At 38.4% G+C, this 19874-nt stretch overlaps 2 protein-coding genes across 13 annotated transcripts in view; one reads left to right on the plus strand and one right to left on the minus strand.

The window, feature by feature from the left end:
* TBC1D19 (TBC1 domain family member 19) overlaps positions 1-19874 on the plus strand; it is a 144421-nt gene that overhangs the window by 71782 nt on the left and 52765 nt on the right. For all 3 annotated transcript variants that reach the window (XM_060655285.3, XM_060655288.3, XM_060655287.3), the window contains 2 exons: positions 6304-6378; positions 9766-9828. In XM_060655285.3, coding sequence (XP_060511268.1) covers positions 6304-6378; positions 9766-9828 — 138 coding nt within the window. The remainder of the gene's footprint in view (positions 1-6303; positions 6379-9765; positions 9829-19874) is intronic.
* The window catches only part of LOC132692629 (small ubiquitin-related modifier 2-like), a 44720-nt gene that overhangs the window by 19008 nt on the left and 5838 nt on the right, over positions 1-19874 (minus strand). Inside the window, exons 3-4 of one of the 10 annotated variants that reach the window (XR_013555319.2) lie at positions 15546-15727; positions 14772-15021 (exon numbers count right to left, since the gene is read on the minus strand). The exons of 5 other annotated variants lie outside the window; for them this stretch is intronic. Coding sequence is in view for 1 of the 5 variants with exons in the window: in XM_060655289.3 (XP_060511272.3) it covers positions 17736-18023 (288 nt within the window). In the remaining 4 variants the exon portion in view is untranslated. Of the gene's footprint in view, positions 1-10398; positions 10539-14771; positions 15737-15756; positions 18069-19874 lie in introns of those variants that run through there. 4 more of the 10 variants (XR_009616470.3, XR_009616472.3, XR_009616469.3 and 1 more) reach the window with 4 other exon arrangements.

Raw genomic sequence — 19874 nt, forward strand, 5'->3', positions numbered from 1 at the left:
TCTTTTGCAAATATTTTTTTTCCTGGCCAGTGGCTTGTTTTCTCATTTTCTTGACATTGTCTTTTGCAGAGCACAAGTGTTTAATTTTAATGCAGCCAGCCCATCCATTATTTCTTTTTATGGATCATGTCTTTGATTATATCTAAAAAGGCATCACCATATCTAAGGTCATCTTGGTTTTCTCCTGTATTATCCCTATGAGTTTTGTAGTTTTCCACTTTACATTTAAGTCTGTGATTTATTTTGAGTTAATTTTTGTGAAGGGTGTAAGGTCTGTATCTAGATGATGACGATGATGATGATGATGATGATTGCATGTGGATGTTCACTTGTTTTATCCTCCTTTTTGTAAAGATTGGTTTTTGGTTTTTGCTCCCTCATATTTCCTTTACTTCTTTATCAAAGATCAGTTGACTATATTTATGTTGGTCTGTTTCTGGAATCTGTTTTGTTCCATTGATTTGTCTATTCTTTTGCCAATACCACATTGCCTTAATTACTGTAGTTTTATAGTAAGTCTTGAAGTTGAGCAATATCAGTCCTCCAACATTGCTCTTCTCCTTCAGTATTGTGTTGGCTATTCTGGGTCTTTTATTTCTTGATATAAACTTTAAAATTTCCTCTTTCTCCTTCAGTATTGTGTTGGCTACTTTGGGTCTTTTACCACATGATAAAAAACTCTAGATAATCAGTTTGTCAGTATCCACAAAATATCTTCCTGGGATTTTGATTGGGATTGCATTGAATCTATAGATCAAGTTAGAAAGAATACATATCTTGTATCTGTATACAAGATACAAGATATGTATTGCCATGTCAATCATACAAGATATGTATTGCCATATGATTGACAATATTGATTCTTCCTATCTATGAACATGAAATATCTCTCCACTTATTCAACTTTTCTTTGATTTCATTCATCAGAATTTTGTGGCTTTGCTCATGTAGATCTTACACATATTTTGTTAGATTTCTATCTAAGTTGAAATTATTCTTTGGGGGGCTGGTGTAAATGGTATTGTGTTTTTAATTTCAAATTCCTCTTGTTCATTGCTTGTACAACTCTTGTTCATTGAACATGATTGGCTTTTGAATATTAACCTTTTTATCTTGCAATCTTGCTGTAATTGCTTATTAGTTCCAGGAGGTTTTGTTTTGTTTTGTTTTTAATTTTTTTTTTTTAACATTTATTTATTGTTGAGACAGAGAGAGACAGAGCATGAATGGGGGAGGGTCAGAGAGAGAGGGAGACACAGAATCTGAAGCAGGCTCCAGGCTCTGAGCAGTCAGCACAGAGCCCGACACGGGGCTCGAACTCACATACTGTGAGATCGTGACCTGAGCCGAAGTCGGACGCTTAACCGACTGAGCCACCCAGGCGCCCCAGTTCCAGGAGGTTTTGTTTGTCAAATCTTTTGGGTTTTCTACATAGACAGTCATGTCATTTGCAAACAAAGACAGTTTTACTTCTTCATTGTGAATCTGTGTACCATTTATTTCCTTTTCCTGTCTTATATTAGCTAGAACTTCCACTATGATGTTGAAAAGGAGTGGTGAGAGGGGACATCCTTACCTTGTACCTAATTTTAGGGGGAAAGCTTTGAGTTTCTCAGCATAAGCATTACGATAGCTGTAAGTATTTTTGTAGCTATTCTTTATAAAGTTGAGGAAGTTCCCCTCTATTTCTAATTTATGAGAGTTTTTATTATAAATGGGTGTTGTATTTTGTCAAATGCTTTTACTTTTTCTATTGATGTAATCATGGTTTTTTTTTCTTGTTAACCCATGATGTGATAGATTACATTAATTGATTTTTAAATGTTGAACCAGCTTTATAAACCTGTGGTAAATCCCATGTGGTCCTGGTGTACAGTTCTTTTTATACATTGTTGGATTCAATTTTGCTACTCTTTTGTTGAGGATTTTTTTTTTCTATGTCCATGAGTGATATTGGTCTCTTTTCTATTATTGTGATATTTTTGTCTGTTTTGGTGTTAGGGCAATGTTGACCTTATAGAATGAGCTAGGAAGTATTTCCCCACTTCTGTTTTCTGACAGAGATTGTAGAGGATTGGTAGAATGTCTTTTTTTTTTTTTAATCTTTTTTTTTTTAACGTTTATTTATTTTTGAGACAGAGAGAGACAGAGCATGAACGGGGGAGGGTCAGAGAGAGAGGGAGACACAGAATCTGAAACAGGCTCCAGGCTCTGAGCTGTCAGCCCAGAGCCCGACGCGGGGCTCGAACTCACGGACCGGGAGATCATGACCTGAGCCGAAGTTGGACACTCAACCAACTGAGCCACCCAAGCGCCCCTAGAATGTCTTTCTTAAATGGTCGGTAGTGAACCCCTCTGGGCTTAGTACTGTCTGTTTTGGAAGGTTATGAATTATTGAATCAACTACTTTAATAGATATCGGCCTATTCAAGATTGTCTGTTTCTTTTTTGTGTGAATTTTGGCAAACTGTGTTCTTCATATAATTGGTCCATTTCACTTGGTTATAAAATCTGTGGGTACCCAGTTGTTTATAGTACCACTTTATTATCCTTTTAATGTCCAAGGATCTGTAGCGATATTCCCACTTTCATTTCCAAAATTAGCAGTTTGTGTCCTCTCTCTTTTTTCCTTATTAATCTGGCTAGAGACTCATCAGTTTTACTAATCTTTTCAAAAAACCAGCTTTGGTTTTGATGATTTTTCTCTATTGATCTTCTGTTTTCAGTTTCATTTATTTTTGCTCTAAATATTATGATTACTTTTTTCTGCTTACTTTGGATTTAATTTGCTCTTCTTTTTCTAGTTTCCTAAGGTGGGAACTAAAATTATTGTTTTTAGATTTTTCTTGTTTTCTAATCTATTCATTCAATGCTATAAATTTATCTTTAAGCACTACTTTCGTGCATCCCACAAATTTTCGTAAGTTGCATTTTCATTTTTATTTAGTTCAAAATATTTTAAATTTATCTTGAGAGCTCTTATTTGACCCATGTGTTATTAGAAATATGTTGTCTAAGTATTTGGTCATTTTTCAGTTGTCTTTCTGTTACTGATTTCTAGTTTAATTGCACTGTGATCTAAGAGCAGACATTGTGTGATTTTTATTCTTTTAAATTTGTTAAGGGTGTCTTATGACCCAGAATGTGGTCTGTCTTGGTGAATGTCCCATGTTAGCTTGAGAAGCATTTCCATTCTGCTGTTGTTGGATGAGGTAGTGTATAGATGTCTATTATATCCAGCTAATGGATGGTGTTGTTGTATTCAACTTTATCATTGGTTTTCAACCTGCCGAATCTGTCCATTTCTGATAGAGAAGTAATAAAGTTTTATTTCAGTTGGAAATTTATGGTTTATTGAATAAATGATGCTGATAATTAACCATCTTTCAGAAAGAAAACAGACCTTTTGCTCATCATATGTAAAGATAAGTTACAAGTAGATTATAAATATTTAAATAAAAATAGTAATTTTAGAAAAGATATAAAAATATTTGTATAAACATATGGTAAGATAGCCTTGCCTAAGCAAAAAACAAACAAACAAACAAACAAAAAACCCCAAAGCTATAGGGAATTTTTAAAAAGTTGTCAATGTATACCATAAACAAGAATCAAACACTTTTTTTTTGAAGAAAAAGTATTTGTAATTCAAATGACAAAGCATTAATCCTCATTATAAATAGACTGACAAATTAATAAAATAATTATAACCTAATAGAAAAATGTTATGAAAGGCAAATCATTGAAGTAGAAATTCAGATGCCCAGTAAACAGATGAGAGGATGTTCACCTTTATTGTTATTTGGGAAAGTGCAAATTAACACGACAATAAGACACCCATTTTTCATCCGTGAGAAAGCTAAAAGAGGTGAGGATATAGATAAACTTGTGCATTCATGTGTGGCTGGTGGGAATCTGAATTGATGATTTTGAAAAATGGTTGGGCAAACTATAGTCCAGCTAAAGTTATGTATAACCCTCAGCCTATAATCCTTTCTTTGTCAATGTATTCCATAGATACGAAAGCACATGTGCATAAGGATATTTATTACAGTGTTATTTGTGGTGGCAAGCAACTTCAGTATCCATCTACAGGAGAAAGATTAAATAAATTATGGTCAGTCTATGGCACAGCTTTAAAAATATTACAGTGTATTTAGCTATTAAGAAGAAAGACAGATGTATACTTGCTAACATAGAGGGATGACCATGATATGTCTAAGTTAGAGAAGCTGAATGAGTATCGTATGATTCCAGTTTATGTTAAAAAATGACAACCAAAACCCTTACATATAATTATATATTTGTACAAATGTGGAGAAAGCTATGGAAGAATACAAATTACAAATAATGTTATAAATACAACACAAATAACATTCTTTTCTTTGGGAAAGCAGAATGGAAAAAGAAAGGATTATTAACCTTTTCTTTATCCAGCTGTAGATTGTTTCACTTTTTTTTAACAGTCATATATCGGTTTGTGATTCTTTATTTATTTTATTTTTAAAAAGAGGCATAACTCTGAATTTCTTAGGTTTTCCACCCCCGTTGCTAGGAAATATTAGAGTATAATGCTAGGCTCTTTGCCAGTTGTCAAGGGTTGGTATTTGAATTAGGTACTATTCCTATCTTTAAGAATGTTCTTTTATTTTAGTGAAAGAAATGGATTCAATAGGTACAATGGAAGTTAAAATAATAAAATAATTTTGCCTTAGTTAAGAAATCAAAACATCATAAATAAGAACAAAGTAAGACTTTTTTTAAAATTAAAATTAAAATGACTAAAAGTAGGTAGTAAATCTCCAGATTATCTTTAGGCAAAGAGCACTTTCACCGAAGTCAGAGCACTCTGTATTAAGCATCTTTCAAGACTAAGAAATTAATTTCAGGGGCGCCTGGGTGGCTCAGTCAGTTGAGTGTCTGACTCTTGATTTTGGGTCAGGCCATGATCCCAAGGTTGTGGGACAGACCCCCATGTCTGGTTCTCTGCTGAGGGTGGAGTCTACTTGATATTCTCTGTCTCTCCCTTTTCCTCTGCCCCACTCCCCAGCTCGCTCACTCTCTCTCTCTCTAAAAAAAAAAAAAATCATATTTCATATTTCAGGAAACATAGGGTCATATACATCCTGCCAAGGCAGGTGCACTCAACAGGTACTCTTTGTCCCGAGCAACCCTGTCCCACAGCTCTTACCTGTCTGAGGGAATATCTTCAGAAAGAATCATACAGATTGGCGTGTACCAGTGGAGCCAAGCAGTGTTTGGATATGGGCAGAAACTAAGACTAAAGTGCCAAGAGATGACTGGAGGGATTTGGAGGAACGTAAGGGTCAGCTAAGACAATGAGTTGCTATTTCCATCTGAGTTGTTTTTAAGATGCCACTTGATCCTTACCTTCATTCTTCTTCTTCTTCTTTTTTTTTTTTTTTTTTTAATTAATGAATGTCCTGACCAACTATTAACCTGATGCTTAACTGGATTACAGTTTCAAGCCCCTCCTCCTTTTTTCCCTTCCTCCCTCCTTCCATAGTTTTCCTTTCCCATCTTTTTCTCTACTTTCCATCTTCCCTCTCTTTTTTCTATGTCTTATTCTCTATTAACTTAAACATTAGCCTAATCTTTTCACTGTATACAGTTAATCAGATTTTATAATGTTATGGAACCATATTCTAATATTAAAAAAACTGACTTCTTTCGTATGCTCTGTGATTGTATTTACTAGCAGAGATGATTTGTTATGTTTAACCTTTTTATTTTATGATAATTTAGGTACTAGAACAACAGTACAGAGTAGTCCATCTGGGTTTTTGAATAGGTTCTAGGGCCAGGTTTCCTTGGATCAAATCTCTCTACCTTTGTGGCCTTGGACAGCAAGTTACTTTTTTCTCTGGGTCTGTTTCTCAAATATGAATGGGAATAATAATTTTTAAAATTGGAATAATAATCACTGAACTATTTTATTTTGTTGGTATGGGATTAAATGAGTTAACTCATGTATGGTGGGTAAACAGTTTCTGGCACCTAGTAATTAATAAATATTTGCTATTAAAGTTAAATTACAGCTAATTAATTTAGGAAACATTGATTGAATACCCACCAGGTGCTCAGGTCTTATCCTAAGTGATGGGATTAAGTATATTTATTAAGTGTCTATCATTAGCTAGGCATGGAGAATGTAGTGAATGAAATAAAGTCCTCTTAGAGTTCATAATACTGTTAATGATTATTACTTATTAAAATTTGAGGCTGACTCTATAAATGTGATTGGCCTTTAATTTTATTTGTTTGTTTTACTTTTAAATCTAGGATATCTTATATTATGAGCAGCTCAAGACCAATGTGATACAACATGACCTTTTGGTGGATAGTCTAATCTATAAAGTAAGTAAAAGTGCATAGTTTTTTCATTTCAGAAATACCATTTAACAATTACTGAGAGTCTTGAACATGCAGGGCCTGTATTTTGTATGATAATATAGATTAACCTTGAAAAATAATTGTAAGTGGTCATTGTACTTGTAAATTTAAGGTTCACCTGCAAAATTTGTAGTCTCCAGTAAATATTATCCTCTTTCCTTTTGAAGTTGTCCTCATGATACTTTCCTGGTACTCTGATTTTTTTGATTAAAAGAATGATAACATTTCTTATTCCTATAAATTCAAGTTATCCACAGAGACCAAATAAAAATGCAACTGAAAGGAAAATCAGACTATATTTTTCAGAGTCAAAATCAGACTGATATTTTTATCTTATTTATCATGATTTTTTAGGGCCTACTTGTTTATTCTCTTGTATTGAAGTCATTTTTCATTTTTAATATTTTGTAGTTTCTAGACATGTGGTTAAGCATATCTCAAGTTCATGATAGGGATACACTGAGTTTTTGTGTCCAAGCGTCTGAGACCGATTTGAGGGTTGAGATGTTGATGGTATAAGCATGATATAGGATATGACTGATTCTGGATTAATAATTGGGCTATTTAAAAGACTTGTATATTTTTAATTTAGAACTTGTAAGATAGAGAAGGAGGGCATATTAGTTCATCTCTCAGAAATGGGGGAGAGAAAGTTACACATGGAGTATCTGAAGATTTTTGTGGGTGGAACGTGACCAAGGTTAATAAAAATAGTAGCTACTAGCATTTAATGACTGTTTACTATGTGCCTTACAGTGTTCCAAACTCTTTATGTAAATTGTTTAGGATCCTAAAAACTACCCTTAACAGTAGCAGATACCAGCACTTAGGTATCATTTATAGATAAATGCATTCCCCCCCCGGCCCCGGGGAAAAAGCCTTACATTCTGTAAAATCATGCATTAAAGATAATAGAGCTTATGGGAAAAGTAGGATTGAGGTAATTTTGCAACTCTGTAACCAGAGTACTAACAAAAACAATTACTGCTAGTTTGGAAGATGCATTAGACAACTCAGACAGGCTGCTCCTACAGAAGCTATTGAAAATGTACAAATATAATAAAGTAGAAATGCTAAACTAATGCAGATGGAAGTGGTGTGCTGGGCCCCGGGGCTGCTGTTAAGGTGGGCACAAGAGGGAGTCTAGCAGCTAAGGGACGTGCAGGGCCAGGGGTATGGCTCTCTGCAGAGGGATCCCCTCGTATAATCATTCGTTTTGCATTTTCTGGAAATACGATTATGAGGGCTCATGCCTGTACAGCAACTGAGCTGAAGGCATTTTTCCTTTCTTGCTGAAGGCTGTAATTCTACACTTGCCATCCTGGCTCCCCTGTTAAAAGAAAAGTTGCATGTGAACCACCACAATTTCCATGTTGTAACAGACAGCATTCCCTTACCCACCAGCCACATGTTGACACGCGTTATAGCAAAATAGGAAGTACTGTTATTTTACTGTTTTATAGATGAAGGAAGTGAAGAAAGATTAGGGACATTAATTAAATTCCCATATTAAGTAGCAAAGCCAAGATTTGAATGGAGGTGATCTGACTTCACAACCATACTTTTTAAATCACTATTCTCTACAGGAAGCAGAGTCTTGACTCTCTCAGAAGTTTTACGTAGATTTGGATCACAGGTACTATTGTTAAGTTTAAGGTCAAAGAGTCAAGCTCAGGGGATTATTTTAGCAACAGCGTTAGAGATCTTTTGGGCTTTAAGACCTTTCAACCTCTTTTCTATTCAAATGAAAGAAGCCCAAAAAGGGAAGAAGTTCAGAAAATCAGGGAGTGCTAGCTGAGGATTCTTTTTGCTGCCAACATGAGTTTCAGTTTGAATCAGTAAAGAAAATCTGTTGTGAGAAAGAGGTAAACAGGTTGTATCTGAGAAATGGATGTAAGTTTTGGTAGAATCAATCCTGACTGTCCACAGCATGAATATTTTTAGGAAGATACCTGTCTCTGGTTGTTCTGACTTGTATGTGTTGAGCTTTGCCGATCTCGTTGGAGCAACTCCAAATGTTATTAAAGTCAGCTTTTAAGGGAATGGGCATTTAAGATAATTATTTGAAATTTCGTGACAGTTTCATATGGCAAACACTAATTTTTAATCTATCTGAAAATAAAGTAAGATTATGTTAGTGGTTAAAGGAATGAATGGAACAAGGCAGCACTAAATTTGGAACATCATCAAACCTTCCCTAAGCTAAATTATTAAATGGTTCGCTCTGGACTATATTTTTTTTCCCACAAAAGTTGTGTGGTAGCCACACCTTCTATAGTTTTCCATCATTTACTATACCAGTTTATACCAGTGTTTCTCAACCTTTTCTTCATCATCAACTCCCTAAAGAGAAAACATTAATTTTGCTCTAATATAAAAAAATTAAATACCAAAGAATAAAATTTTGTTGGACAGAGACAAGCTTTGGAGGTCCATAAACCATTATAATATGTAAAACTTTTTGGCTTCCGAGAACTAATTCTCACCCCCTTAGAGGCAATATCATCCCCTCTGCCCATGTTGTCTTCTGACTTAGAAGACTAGCCTCTTTCTTTCCTCTTAATTTGTGTCTTTATAATTAACTTTTTCTAGACTTAGAGCGCATTCATGCCTTCCAGAGGCATCCATGACCCATTTCCTCCTCTCTTAATGGATCCTTTGCTCAACAGCCTGGTTGAAATTTGTAGACTGAGCAATATTATCTTGGATTTCTTTAATATTTCTTTGTAACTGTTCCCATATTTTTACTGTGTGTGTATTCTTGCTGGTAAGACTATAGACTTCTTGAAGATAAACATTTGTTTGGTGGGTAATATGCAATGACTTGCAAATGAATAATCACAAAGGGGTGGAAGATGTTTGGTATTTCAAGGGAATGTCAAGAATGTAAACTTGAACAGTAGAGGATAATTTGGGAACTAATTTCGGGCCAGATTGTTATGATTACTTCTGGATGTTATGATTGTATCTGTTTTTCCAACATTAAGACACTTAAATACTAGATTTAAATAAGATTAAATATTAGATTTAAAGAAGATAAATATTGAAATGAATATTAAGGAATTACTAATGGAACCTAAAAGGTTGTAAGCAACTTGAGGTGTAATTATGTGTCACATATATTAGTATATGTATAAAGTATATAAAGTATACTTATATACTTATAAGTATAAATTACTTATAAAGTACATATAAAGTATATTTATAGCAATGATGAAATCTGAGTGAGACATTTATAATCATACATAAGTAAGATCATTGCAGTATTGTTTCTAGATATTGCATTTATATCATAGTACTATAGACCTATACCTTTAGGTTCTTTTCAGGACTCTCTACCTTTAATTATAGGATGTGAAGTTGACAGCAAGCAATGATGATTATTATTTTGTATTTGAAGACTATTTATATCAGGTAAGTTGAAAAATCAAAGCGTCTAATGTTCTTGTTTTAAGTGCTCTAACTCAGCATACTTTAGCCGAATTCTCTGTTGTTAGCTGAATTCTGCCAAAATCCAAGCCATGTTCATTTTTTTTTATCAAATGTCGTAAGTTTAGAATCAGGTTAACTTTTTTTCTTATGTGGGATTGGGTGGGAGAGTAAGAGTTCTCAAGTGAGTGCGTGGACTGTTTGTTTTGGTCCTATCTGCTAGCGCAGGGACAGGTACAGGCACAGATTCTTAACCTAGAGGTCACATTCATGCTGAAGCCGTCCCACGGTGTTTAGAAACAACATTTTACATGATACTTTTCTGTTAAAAGTATTGAATAAATAATTAAATGTTTTGAAGTCAGTTTGAAGTGTCTTGATTACTCTTTGATCACCTCACATGCTAATGTTGTAGATGTTCGGGTCCTTACCTAAGTCTTTTTTATATCCAGTGAAATTAAAACATCTTATTATAGGTAGAAAAGAAGTCATGATATAGAATTGCCTAGATGATACTCTTTGTTTTTTTTAAAGATCACACATCTATATTAATAATTTGATTTTGAGTGTCAAAATAAATGCCATGGAGAAGATATCTAGTTTTCACATAGTAATATCAGCTTGCTTAAATATAAATCAGTTCCAGCTGTTTGGATTAGCAGATTTCTGTCGATGATAGTGGTGGTAGTGTGCATCTGTTTAAGAAAAAGATAGAGTTAAATAAGAATTTCTCAAGTTTTAATTAAGTATTCATTCCCAGAACTGAAATCCAAAGACTTCATTTATAAAATTAATATTTGTAATAACCTAAAAATAATTTTAAGAGAACTTTAATGATTTCAAATATGTGATAAAAAATAAACATCTAAAGTTCCATTTTAATATAAAAATAGGTATTAAAATTCAGAAAACACAAAAATCTGAATTTATTTACTTATGTGACTGATATGTACCCCAGTGCCTAATTGTTAGTAATCAGTAAAATTTCAAATATACAGGTAAAGTTAATGATTCGTCTATATATTAGTGTTATTTTACTGACAACCTCTAACCTTAAGAAAATTGAGTGGATATGATCACTTTTGGAATGGCAGCATAAGGAGCTCCATGGAACCATCGCCAGCAGAAAAACCCTAACTAGTGAAAATTATCTTAGGAAAAAAAATATTTAGGGGCGTCTGTTAAGTGTCTTACTCCTGATTTCGGCTCAGGTCGTGATCTCACGGTTTGTGGGGTCAAGCCTGCGTCTGCGCTGACAGTGTGGAGCCTGCTCGGGATTCTCTCTCTCCCTGTCCCTCCCCTGCTCATTCTCTCTCTCTGTCTCAAAATAAACAAATGTTTTAAAAAAGATTTAAGGTATCTGAAGACAGTCCTAAGGTAATACATCAAGTCAGAAAAAAAAAAAAGATTCAAGAAAGGCTACTAAATCCCAGTAAGAACCATCTCTATCACTTGAGCCATGACATGCTCTCTGCCTCCCCTTGCCCCCAGATCAACGTGACAGAAGCTTCAGTTCATCTGAGCGTGACCTAGAAGATGGGGTTACCTTCCCCTCTAACTTCCAGTCAAGGGCTACAGTGTCTCTACAGAAAGTGTAGGTGGCCAGTTTTTCTCATATCCTTTAGCTCTTTGTTGCAGATGCGAACTTCCAGAATATTGCTGGCAAGAAGTCAGAGGCTCCCTTCTTCCACCTAGCCTCCACTCTCAGGCAGGCCTCGCTCCAAATATGCTACCTGCTCTCAACAGGCTGAATATACTGGGTCCCCACTGCCCTCGCCCCAGTTTGCTCATGGAGTGGCAGTTCCTCACTGGGAGAGGCAAGCTGAGAACACCAGACATTCCTGTCCCCAACCAGAGGTTACTGGGGGGAGAGTCTCTCTCTCTCTCTCTCTCTCTCTCTCACATTAAAAAAAAATGGAACATGGGAAAGTGCACGCCTGATGGGGTTCTCTAAAACAATGGAGATTTTAATGATAGGCGATTAAGAGGAGGCAATTAACTTCATACGAGCAACTAGCGAAACCAGAAGCCACCTTGTTTACCAGAGAAACAGAGAAAGAGACAGCTAAGAAAAGTCTTGCTGGGTTTGAAACATGTTTCAAAGACTGGCCTCAAAAATGACTTCTGTAAAGGATTCAAAATTCAATGGGATCAGACTGGTACAATTTATGCCTCAGGATGTTGTTAAAAACAATAGAGCAATCACCTGTCAATCGGTAGAGCCTAACATGTGGTTGTGATACCAACAGGGGCAGGAAGCTTAGCAGAGGGGTCAGAGAAAGAGACCATTAAGGAGAACCGTGCTAAAACCTGTGTCATCGAGGAGTGACTGTCCACGCAAGACTGTGCCCTCTAAGATACATCAGAGGTTGCACACTGGAGGGAAATAAGCGTCAATAAAATATTCCAACCAAGTCAGTAAACAAATAAGTAAGCAAACTCAGCTCTGATGGAGTCTCATTTATTTTTGCTTTTGTTCCTTGTGCTTTTGGCATCATATCCAGGAAATCACTGCCACGACCAATGTCAAGGAGATTTTCTCCATATATGTATTTTTTAAGTTTCTTTATTTTTGAGAGACAGAGTGAGAGTGAGCAGGGGAGGGGCAGAGAGAGAGGAAGAGAGAGAGAATCCCAAGCAGGCTCCACGCTGTTAGTGCAGAGCCCAGTTCGGGGCTCGAACTCACAAACCGTGAGATCATGACCTGAGCCGAAGTCGGACGCTTATCCAACGGGGACACCCAGATGCCCCTCCATGTTTCTTCTATGAGTTTTATGGTTCAAGTCTTAAATTTAAGTCTTTCATCCATTTTAGGTTCACTTTTGTGAGTGACATAAGGTAGGGTCCAATTTCATTCTGCATTGTGATTATCTGGTTTCCCAGCACCAATTTTTGAAGTACTAACCTTTCTGCATTGAATATTCTTGGCTCCCTTGTCAAATATATAGGGATCTACTTCTGTGCTCTTGATTCTGTTCCATTGGCCTATGTGTCTGTTTTTATGCCAGTACCATATGGTTTTAATTATTGTAGCTTTGAAGTATAGTTTGAAATCAGGAAGTGTAATGCCTCCAGCTTTGTTGTTCTTTCTCAAGATTGCTTTGGCTATTCTATACTAGTTTTAGGATTGGTTTTTCTATTTCTGTAAAAAATGCCATTGGAATTTTGACAGGGATGACATTGAATCTATAGATGGCTTTTGGTAATATGGACATTTTAACAATGTTATTTCTTCTGACGAATTAGGGGTATTTTTTCATTTGTGTCTTCTGCAGTTTCGTTCATCAAAATCTTATCAGTGTACAGATCTTTCATCCACTTGGTTAAATTTATTCTTTAATATTTTATTGTTTTGGATATTATTGTAAATGGGATTGTTTTCCTTATTGTTTTCAGATGCTTTGTTCCTAGTGTATAGAAATGTAGCTGTTTTCTCTATGTCGGTTTCTGTTTCCTGCAACTTTACTGAATTGGTTGATTAGTTAGCACTAGTAGGTGTTTGGTGGAGTCTTCAAGATTTTTTTATGTATAAGTTCATATTAATGCAGGCAGCCTGGGCCTGAGGACCCAGAAGGGGTCCCACAGGATAGGCCAAGAGGGTCCCTGGCTTCACACAGGATGGAAATCAAACACAAGCCAGCAGGAGGTGAAAGCAGAGTTTATTGAAGGGAGAGAGAGAGAGCAGATACACACGGAGTGTCTGCGAGACTCAGAAAGGAAAAGAGGGAGTCTTTGCTTGGGGCCTTGGGTTTTTATTGACGACTGGGATCTGGTGCACATGTCTTCTCAGGCATCCCCAAACCGGTCAGAATGAAGACAGGGTCTAGGCGACCAGCATAAATCACTTATTCCATGGAGCCGGGGGGGTCTTGGCATCAAGGTGTTCAGTGACAGTGGTCTGGCATATGCACATAATGGCCTCGCCTGGTCACTCCTTAGATGTTATGTATTGTGCTAGAAGACTCCAAAGAAATCATTAACTCTGTGCCTTACAAGGAGGACATACATTAAGGCAGGGCAGGTCCTAGCAAGAACAGAAGCCCGAGAAGAAGCAAAATGAAAAAGAAAACCAACTTTTTTCTCATGCTATCCCTTCGGTTTCCCTGTCTCATTGCCTGCTATGGGATTTTTATCCTCCTTATTCTTAAGGGGTGTTGAAGGGTGAAGGTCTCGTCTTCTGTAGCTTCTTCAGGCTGAAAGGGATCGAAGACCCTACCTCCTGGGAGGTATAAAAATCCCAGTTAAATGAAGGGCCCCTAGTTGTAGATTGTCAAAGGTGTACGTGAGGCTTCAACCTGGGAATAAAATGGCTCCTAAAGAGCACCCGTTCTGATAATTTTTCTGACATATTCGTGCAGAGCATGCAACAACAGTAGCCCCCACAGCAGAGAAAAAACGCTAGCATAACTACTGCTATTGCTAGTAAAAGAAGTTTTTTCCACCAAGCCCATATACCTCCACTAGACCAGGAAGAAATCCAATCATTGAGGGAACCAGAGGCGTCAGACATTGCTTCAATTTGGGTGCGCATGTCAGCCAAAACGTCGGATATGTTAGCTGAGCTATCTGGGATGTATACGCAGCATTCAGTTTTAACAATAGCACAGGTTCCTCCCTGAGCTGCTGTGAGTATGTCTAAGGCCATCCTATTTTGTAATACAGCCTTTCTCATTAATGTAACTTCAGAATTTAACAGCGACAGTCCCCGCATAGAATCATTAAGGGCTTTTGTGGTATAGTTTGTGAGGGCCTCTACATGCCATATTATGTCTTCTATTCCCAGTTGAGGCACAAAAATACTTAACAGGTGATCATACCAGTGGAAGACTGACCGTGTCCAGCGATGAAGCAGATAGGGATAATTTGCAGGCTTCGGTATTTCTTTATGCCAACTCCCTTGCATCCAGGGAAAGCCCAGGGTACAGCGCCCTATCCATCCAGGAGGTAGCCAGGGCCACAAATTTGCGCCACACAGCCACTGAGTTCCATTAGGCGCCAACCACCTGATGCTTGGCCGTCTGAACCAGTCAGTGGCAAACCAATCGGTTGCTTGTAAAACAATGGTATGGGTACAGTCTCTTTGGGAGAGCCATCCTAATTCACGGGTACTGTTAGGCCAGGCATCATAGGTATGATTTCTTTGCTCCCAACACAAAAGAGCTCTCTGATTTAAGTGACCTATGGTAGGAGTAAGCCACATAAATTCATCCCATACTTGAAAATAACCATCATCAGTATATCTCATATTGTTAGGCTTAATTGTTCCCCACAATGCTTGTTTATTTTCAATATTAGCGTTGGCATATTCATTCATGATTTTGGCAGTCTGGGTGTAGGAAAAAGGTCTTTCATGGCCTGGAGAATTCCAGGTGGAATTTACCATAGGCCAATAAGAAACCTTTCTGTTAGTGATCGAGATGTCACTATATATGCTCGTATTTGGGCTGAAAACCATATCTTCTATGTATTGGCATAAGTAATGCCAGTCTGTGCCTTGCAAAGGAGAAACCCACCAAGGGAGGCCTGAGGTGCTGGATAAAGGGAGGAGGCCACAAATCCAGCAGGAACTTTTCTGTAAATTATCAGCGTAGTTTTGAGCCCATTGCAAAAATAAATTGGGGCCGTTTAATTTCCCTAGAGCTAGATACGGAAAGAGTAAACTCAGAAAAGTGAAAGATTTTAAAAGCTTCATCGAGCCTTACTTATTGGTCCTTCAGAGCAGCAACTTGGGGTTTTTCCTCGGGTTCTCAGGAATGGGTAGGTGCTAGGAGCTTCAGGTAGACACTGCAGCAGGTATATTCTTGAAAAGATATTTTAAATCGTTGACAGACTCACAGGCATATGTGTCTCCTTCTTCCCTTGGAAGCGGTATCAAAGTTGGCTCCTGTAAAGACTCAGGAGAGATAGGTTTGATTCTGGACAAGTGAACCCAGCTGGAGATAGTTTGACTCTACTGCTGTGGGGGTGCTGAGCCAAACTTGACAGGGCCCTTCCCACCGTGGTTCGAGCTGATCTTCAGTTGACCCCCTTTTCCTTGTTTTGAATGGTACCTTCCTGCTAGTATTGGCATAGATTGCTTGTCTTCAGTGGGATATGGAAGTATTTTATTTCCATGCTTTTGGAGAGACTAGTACTTTACCCAGACTACTAATATATTTTAAAATTTGGTTGGTTTCCTCAGCAAACCATAGAGCTGCAGTGAGAAAAGGTCTTCCATATTTTAATTTAAAGGGGCCCAGTTTAAGACTCCTCCTTGGAACCACTTAGCAAAGCATCAGTAACATCTGTTACCATGTTTCACGAGTTCGTTGACAGAGTTTTGCCTGAGTTCGTTTAAGGATATGGTTCGTTTTGTCCACTTTTCCTGAGGATTGAGGCCTACGTGAGGCATGGAGTTGATAGCAGATCCCTAGAGTCACTGATAATTGTTGTGTTATTTTAGCAGCAAAAGAGGGGCCATTATCACTTTGCAGATTCTGGAGAAGTCCGAACCTAGGTATGACTTCCTTTAATGAGGTCTTTTTTTTTTTTTAATATTTGTTTAGTTTTGAGAGAGAGAGAGAGCGCAAGCTGGGGAGGGGCAGAGAGAGGGAGGCAGAGGATCTGAAGCAGGCTCTGTGCTGACAGCAGAGAGCCCGATGCAGGGCTCAAACTCACGAACTGTGAGATCACGACCCGAGCTGAAGTCACTTAACCGACTGAGCCACGCAGGCACCTCTTCAATAAGGTCTTAGAAACCTCTAAAGCTCTTTCTATCCTACAGGGAAGGCCTCTACCCACCCTGTAAATGTACTCACATAAACCAACAGATACTTGTATCCCAGATAGGGTGGCATTTGAGTGAAGTCAATTTGCCAGTCTTCCCCAGGGTAAGTGTTTGTATGTTCAAATGGCTTAATCAAGAGGAAAGGCATAGGATTGGACCTTGGGTCATTTTTGACACAAATCTCACATGCTCTGGTAACTTTTCTTATAGTCTTGGTTGGATTCTTTCCTCTGAATACTTGATGCAATAGATTTTCCATAGTGTCTCCACCAAAGTGGGTGGAGTCATGTATTTGCTTAATTCTTTTTTTTTTTTTTCATTTTAAACAAGAAGTTTATTTAAACAACAAGATGCCTTGACTTGAAGGGAAAACTATCTAGGATCCATTTCTTTAAAAAAAAATTTTTTAGTGTTTATTTTTGAGACACAGAGAGACAGGGCATGAACGGGGGAGGGTCAGAGAGAGGGAGACACAGAACCCGAAACAGGCTCCAGGCTCCGAGCTGTCAGCAAAGAGCCCGATGTGGGGCTTGAACTCACGGACCGTGAGATCATGCCCTGAGCCGAAGTCGGAAGCTCAACCCACTGAGCCACCCAGGCGCCCCTGGGATCCATTTCTTTTAGAGTAGTTTATCCCTACTTAGAGACAGATTGCCCTACATGTAATACCTACATACAAAAAAGTTATAAAATTATCACTGCTTTCACAATCAAATAAAGGGCATTAAAATTCTTCGATCGCACGATCGTGGGCAAAGATTTTTATGTTGTTCTTTTTTTGTTAAACCACGAGAGCAAAACAACTTACTCGAATATAAAGATAAGAGCTGAAGGAGCATGCTACTAATGGAGAAAAGGGATATTTTCACGGAACCAGTATTTTTCCCCACTTGATGTCAGTCAAAACATACCATTGACCATTTAGTTGAAAACAAATGCAATGTGGTTGTGCACATACACAGTTGCTCTATGCACAATAAAGGAACGGGGAAGGGAAAATGAAGGAACAGAGAAAGCTGTACTGTAGTAGTCATGATGTGGTAGAACCGAATTGTGGTTTTCTAATTGAGCCTATCTTCTTGGTCTGGAGGAACCGAGTTCTAGAGTAAAGTGGCGGGATCCCTGTTTAGTAGCCACCTCCTGTCTGCTGCTGGAACACATCAATTGTGTCTTCGTCCTCCATTTCCAGCTGTGCAGGTGTGTCCATTTCCTTGATCGGGTGCCCATCGAATCGGAACCTGACCTGCCTCATTGGCAAACCCTGCCGTTCACAGTAGGCTTTCATCAGTTTACTGAGTAGCGTATGCCTCTTAATCTTAAAGTACACCACAGAACCATCCTGCCCTGCCACCTTCAAATTAATATGATCATTATTCTTAGTCGTGACTTCTTGCTTGGGCTTTTCGTTGGCCATGGAGAGCGCCGACGTCCCCTCAGCTGCCGCTTCCCCAAAGAGGTACTGTGTCCACACCGAGCGAGCACACAAGCAGCACCAGGAGTGGCGGAAGAAGGCTTAATTATTTTCCATTGCGATGCCTTGGGGAGTACATACATGTTATTCAATATATACCTTCCCTTTGAATCCATTTCAGATCCCTCTGTGAGGCGCATTGAGCCTCAGAGGGAGTATAGTTTGGGCTTATTTCTTGCAGAGGAGTTTTCTGGAATTAGAGCTAAGACCCGTGTAGCAAGCTCTTCCTTCCTTGCCGCCACTCTTGCTAGTCTATCCGCAAAATTGTTTCCTTTACTCATCGTGGTTTGGTCTGTTTGGTGTCCTTTACAGTACACAGCTGCCATCTCCTAACGAAGCCGTATAGCCCCTAATCATGTTAAACATTTTCTCTTTGTGTTTTATAGGGGAGCCTTTTGAATTTAATAGTCCCCGTTCTTTGCAGATGGCTGCATGAGCCTGAAGTATTAAGAAGCCATATTTAGAAGCAGTATATATACTTAACTCTTTACGTAGTTGTAGCGCTTGGATTAAAGCAATTAGTTTGGGCTTTTGTGCTGAAGTCTTTTGCCTCAGTCATACCCTATCGGCTAATAATAGCCTACCTGGTTTTTCTGGTTCCCTCATGCATAAAGCTCCTTCTGTCTGGAGGCCATTCAGCCTCTGGGTTGGACAAAGTTTTGTTCTTTAAATGAGGCCGGCTTGAATACACTTGTTCTGTAATATCCACACAGGTATAGATTGGAAGCCCCTGCTTGCCTTCATCAGGTAATAGAGTAACTAGGTTGAAACCTTGACACAACCTGAGGGTTAGTTACATCAGGGATGTCAAGGAGGAGGGCTTGGTACCTCAAAAATCTCCCTCCTCGTAACCATTCATGTCCTGACCTCTAAAACCCCTTGGACTTGATGTGGGATCATGACATCCAGATGTTGTCCTAGCATAAAGTTGCTAGCTTCTCCAGCTAGTGGGGCAGTCACAGCCACTGCTCATAAACATCCTGGCCAGCTTTCTGCTACCAGATCTAACTGTTTGGGGAAATAAGCCACTGGTCTAGCAACAGGTCTGAGTTTTGAGTGAGGAGTTAGGATGCCCAAGCCTCTTCCTCTCCTTTCTCACACACGTAAGGTGAAGGGCTTTCCCAGGTTTGGGAGCCCCAAGATAGGAGCAGTGCTCAGCACTTTTTTTTCTTCAGACCTTTGAAGCCTTGGTGGCAGTCATCATTCCATTCCAGGGGTTCTAACTCACTTCCTTGTAATACTCTATAAAGGAGTTTGGCCATAAGGCCATCCCCGGGAATCCAAATGCAACAAAAAGCTACCATGCCTAAGAAGGCTCTTAACTGCCTTTTGGTTTGAGGTACTCAAATATACAGTATGGCCGTTTTTCTGTCCTGGGCTCATCCATGTCTGTGCCTCTGGAGTGAGAATGTAGCCCGCATGTTGAACCTTCTCCTTAGAAGCCTGGGCTTCTCTGTACCCCCGCTGTCCTAAAAAGTTAAAGGTGAGGATTGTGTTTTCGTCAGAATCCTCCTGTTGGGCTGGCAGTCAATGTATCATCCACACGTTGAAGCAACTTTCCATTAATCAGTTGTAAATCCCCTAGTTCCCTTTTTAAAGTGCTCCCAACAAATTCGGGCTGTCTCAGAAGCCCTGAGGCAGCCCTGTCCAGGTCAACTGGGAAATCTCACAAGTATCAGGGGTAGTCTATGTGGAAACAAAAAGATTGGAGTCAGGGTGTTCTCGTGTGCAGAAGAAAGCACCCTTTAAATCTAAGATCATAAACTAGTTTGTATCCGGAGGAACTGGAGTCAG

The sequence above is a fragment of the Panthera onca genome, chromosome B1 (genome assembly GCF_046562875.1).
Source record: "Panthera onca isolate mPanOnc1 chromosome B1, mPanOnc1 haplotype 2, whole genome shotgun sequence".
In the NCBI taxonomy this organism is placed as follows: Eukaryota; Metazoa; Chordata; class Mammalia; order Carnivora; family Felidae; genus Panthera; species Panthera onca.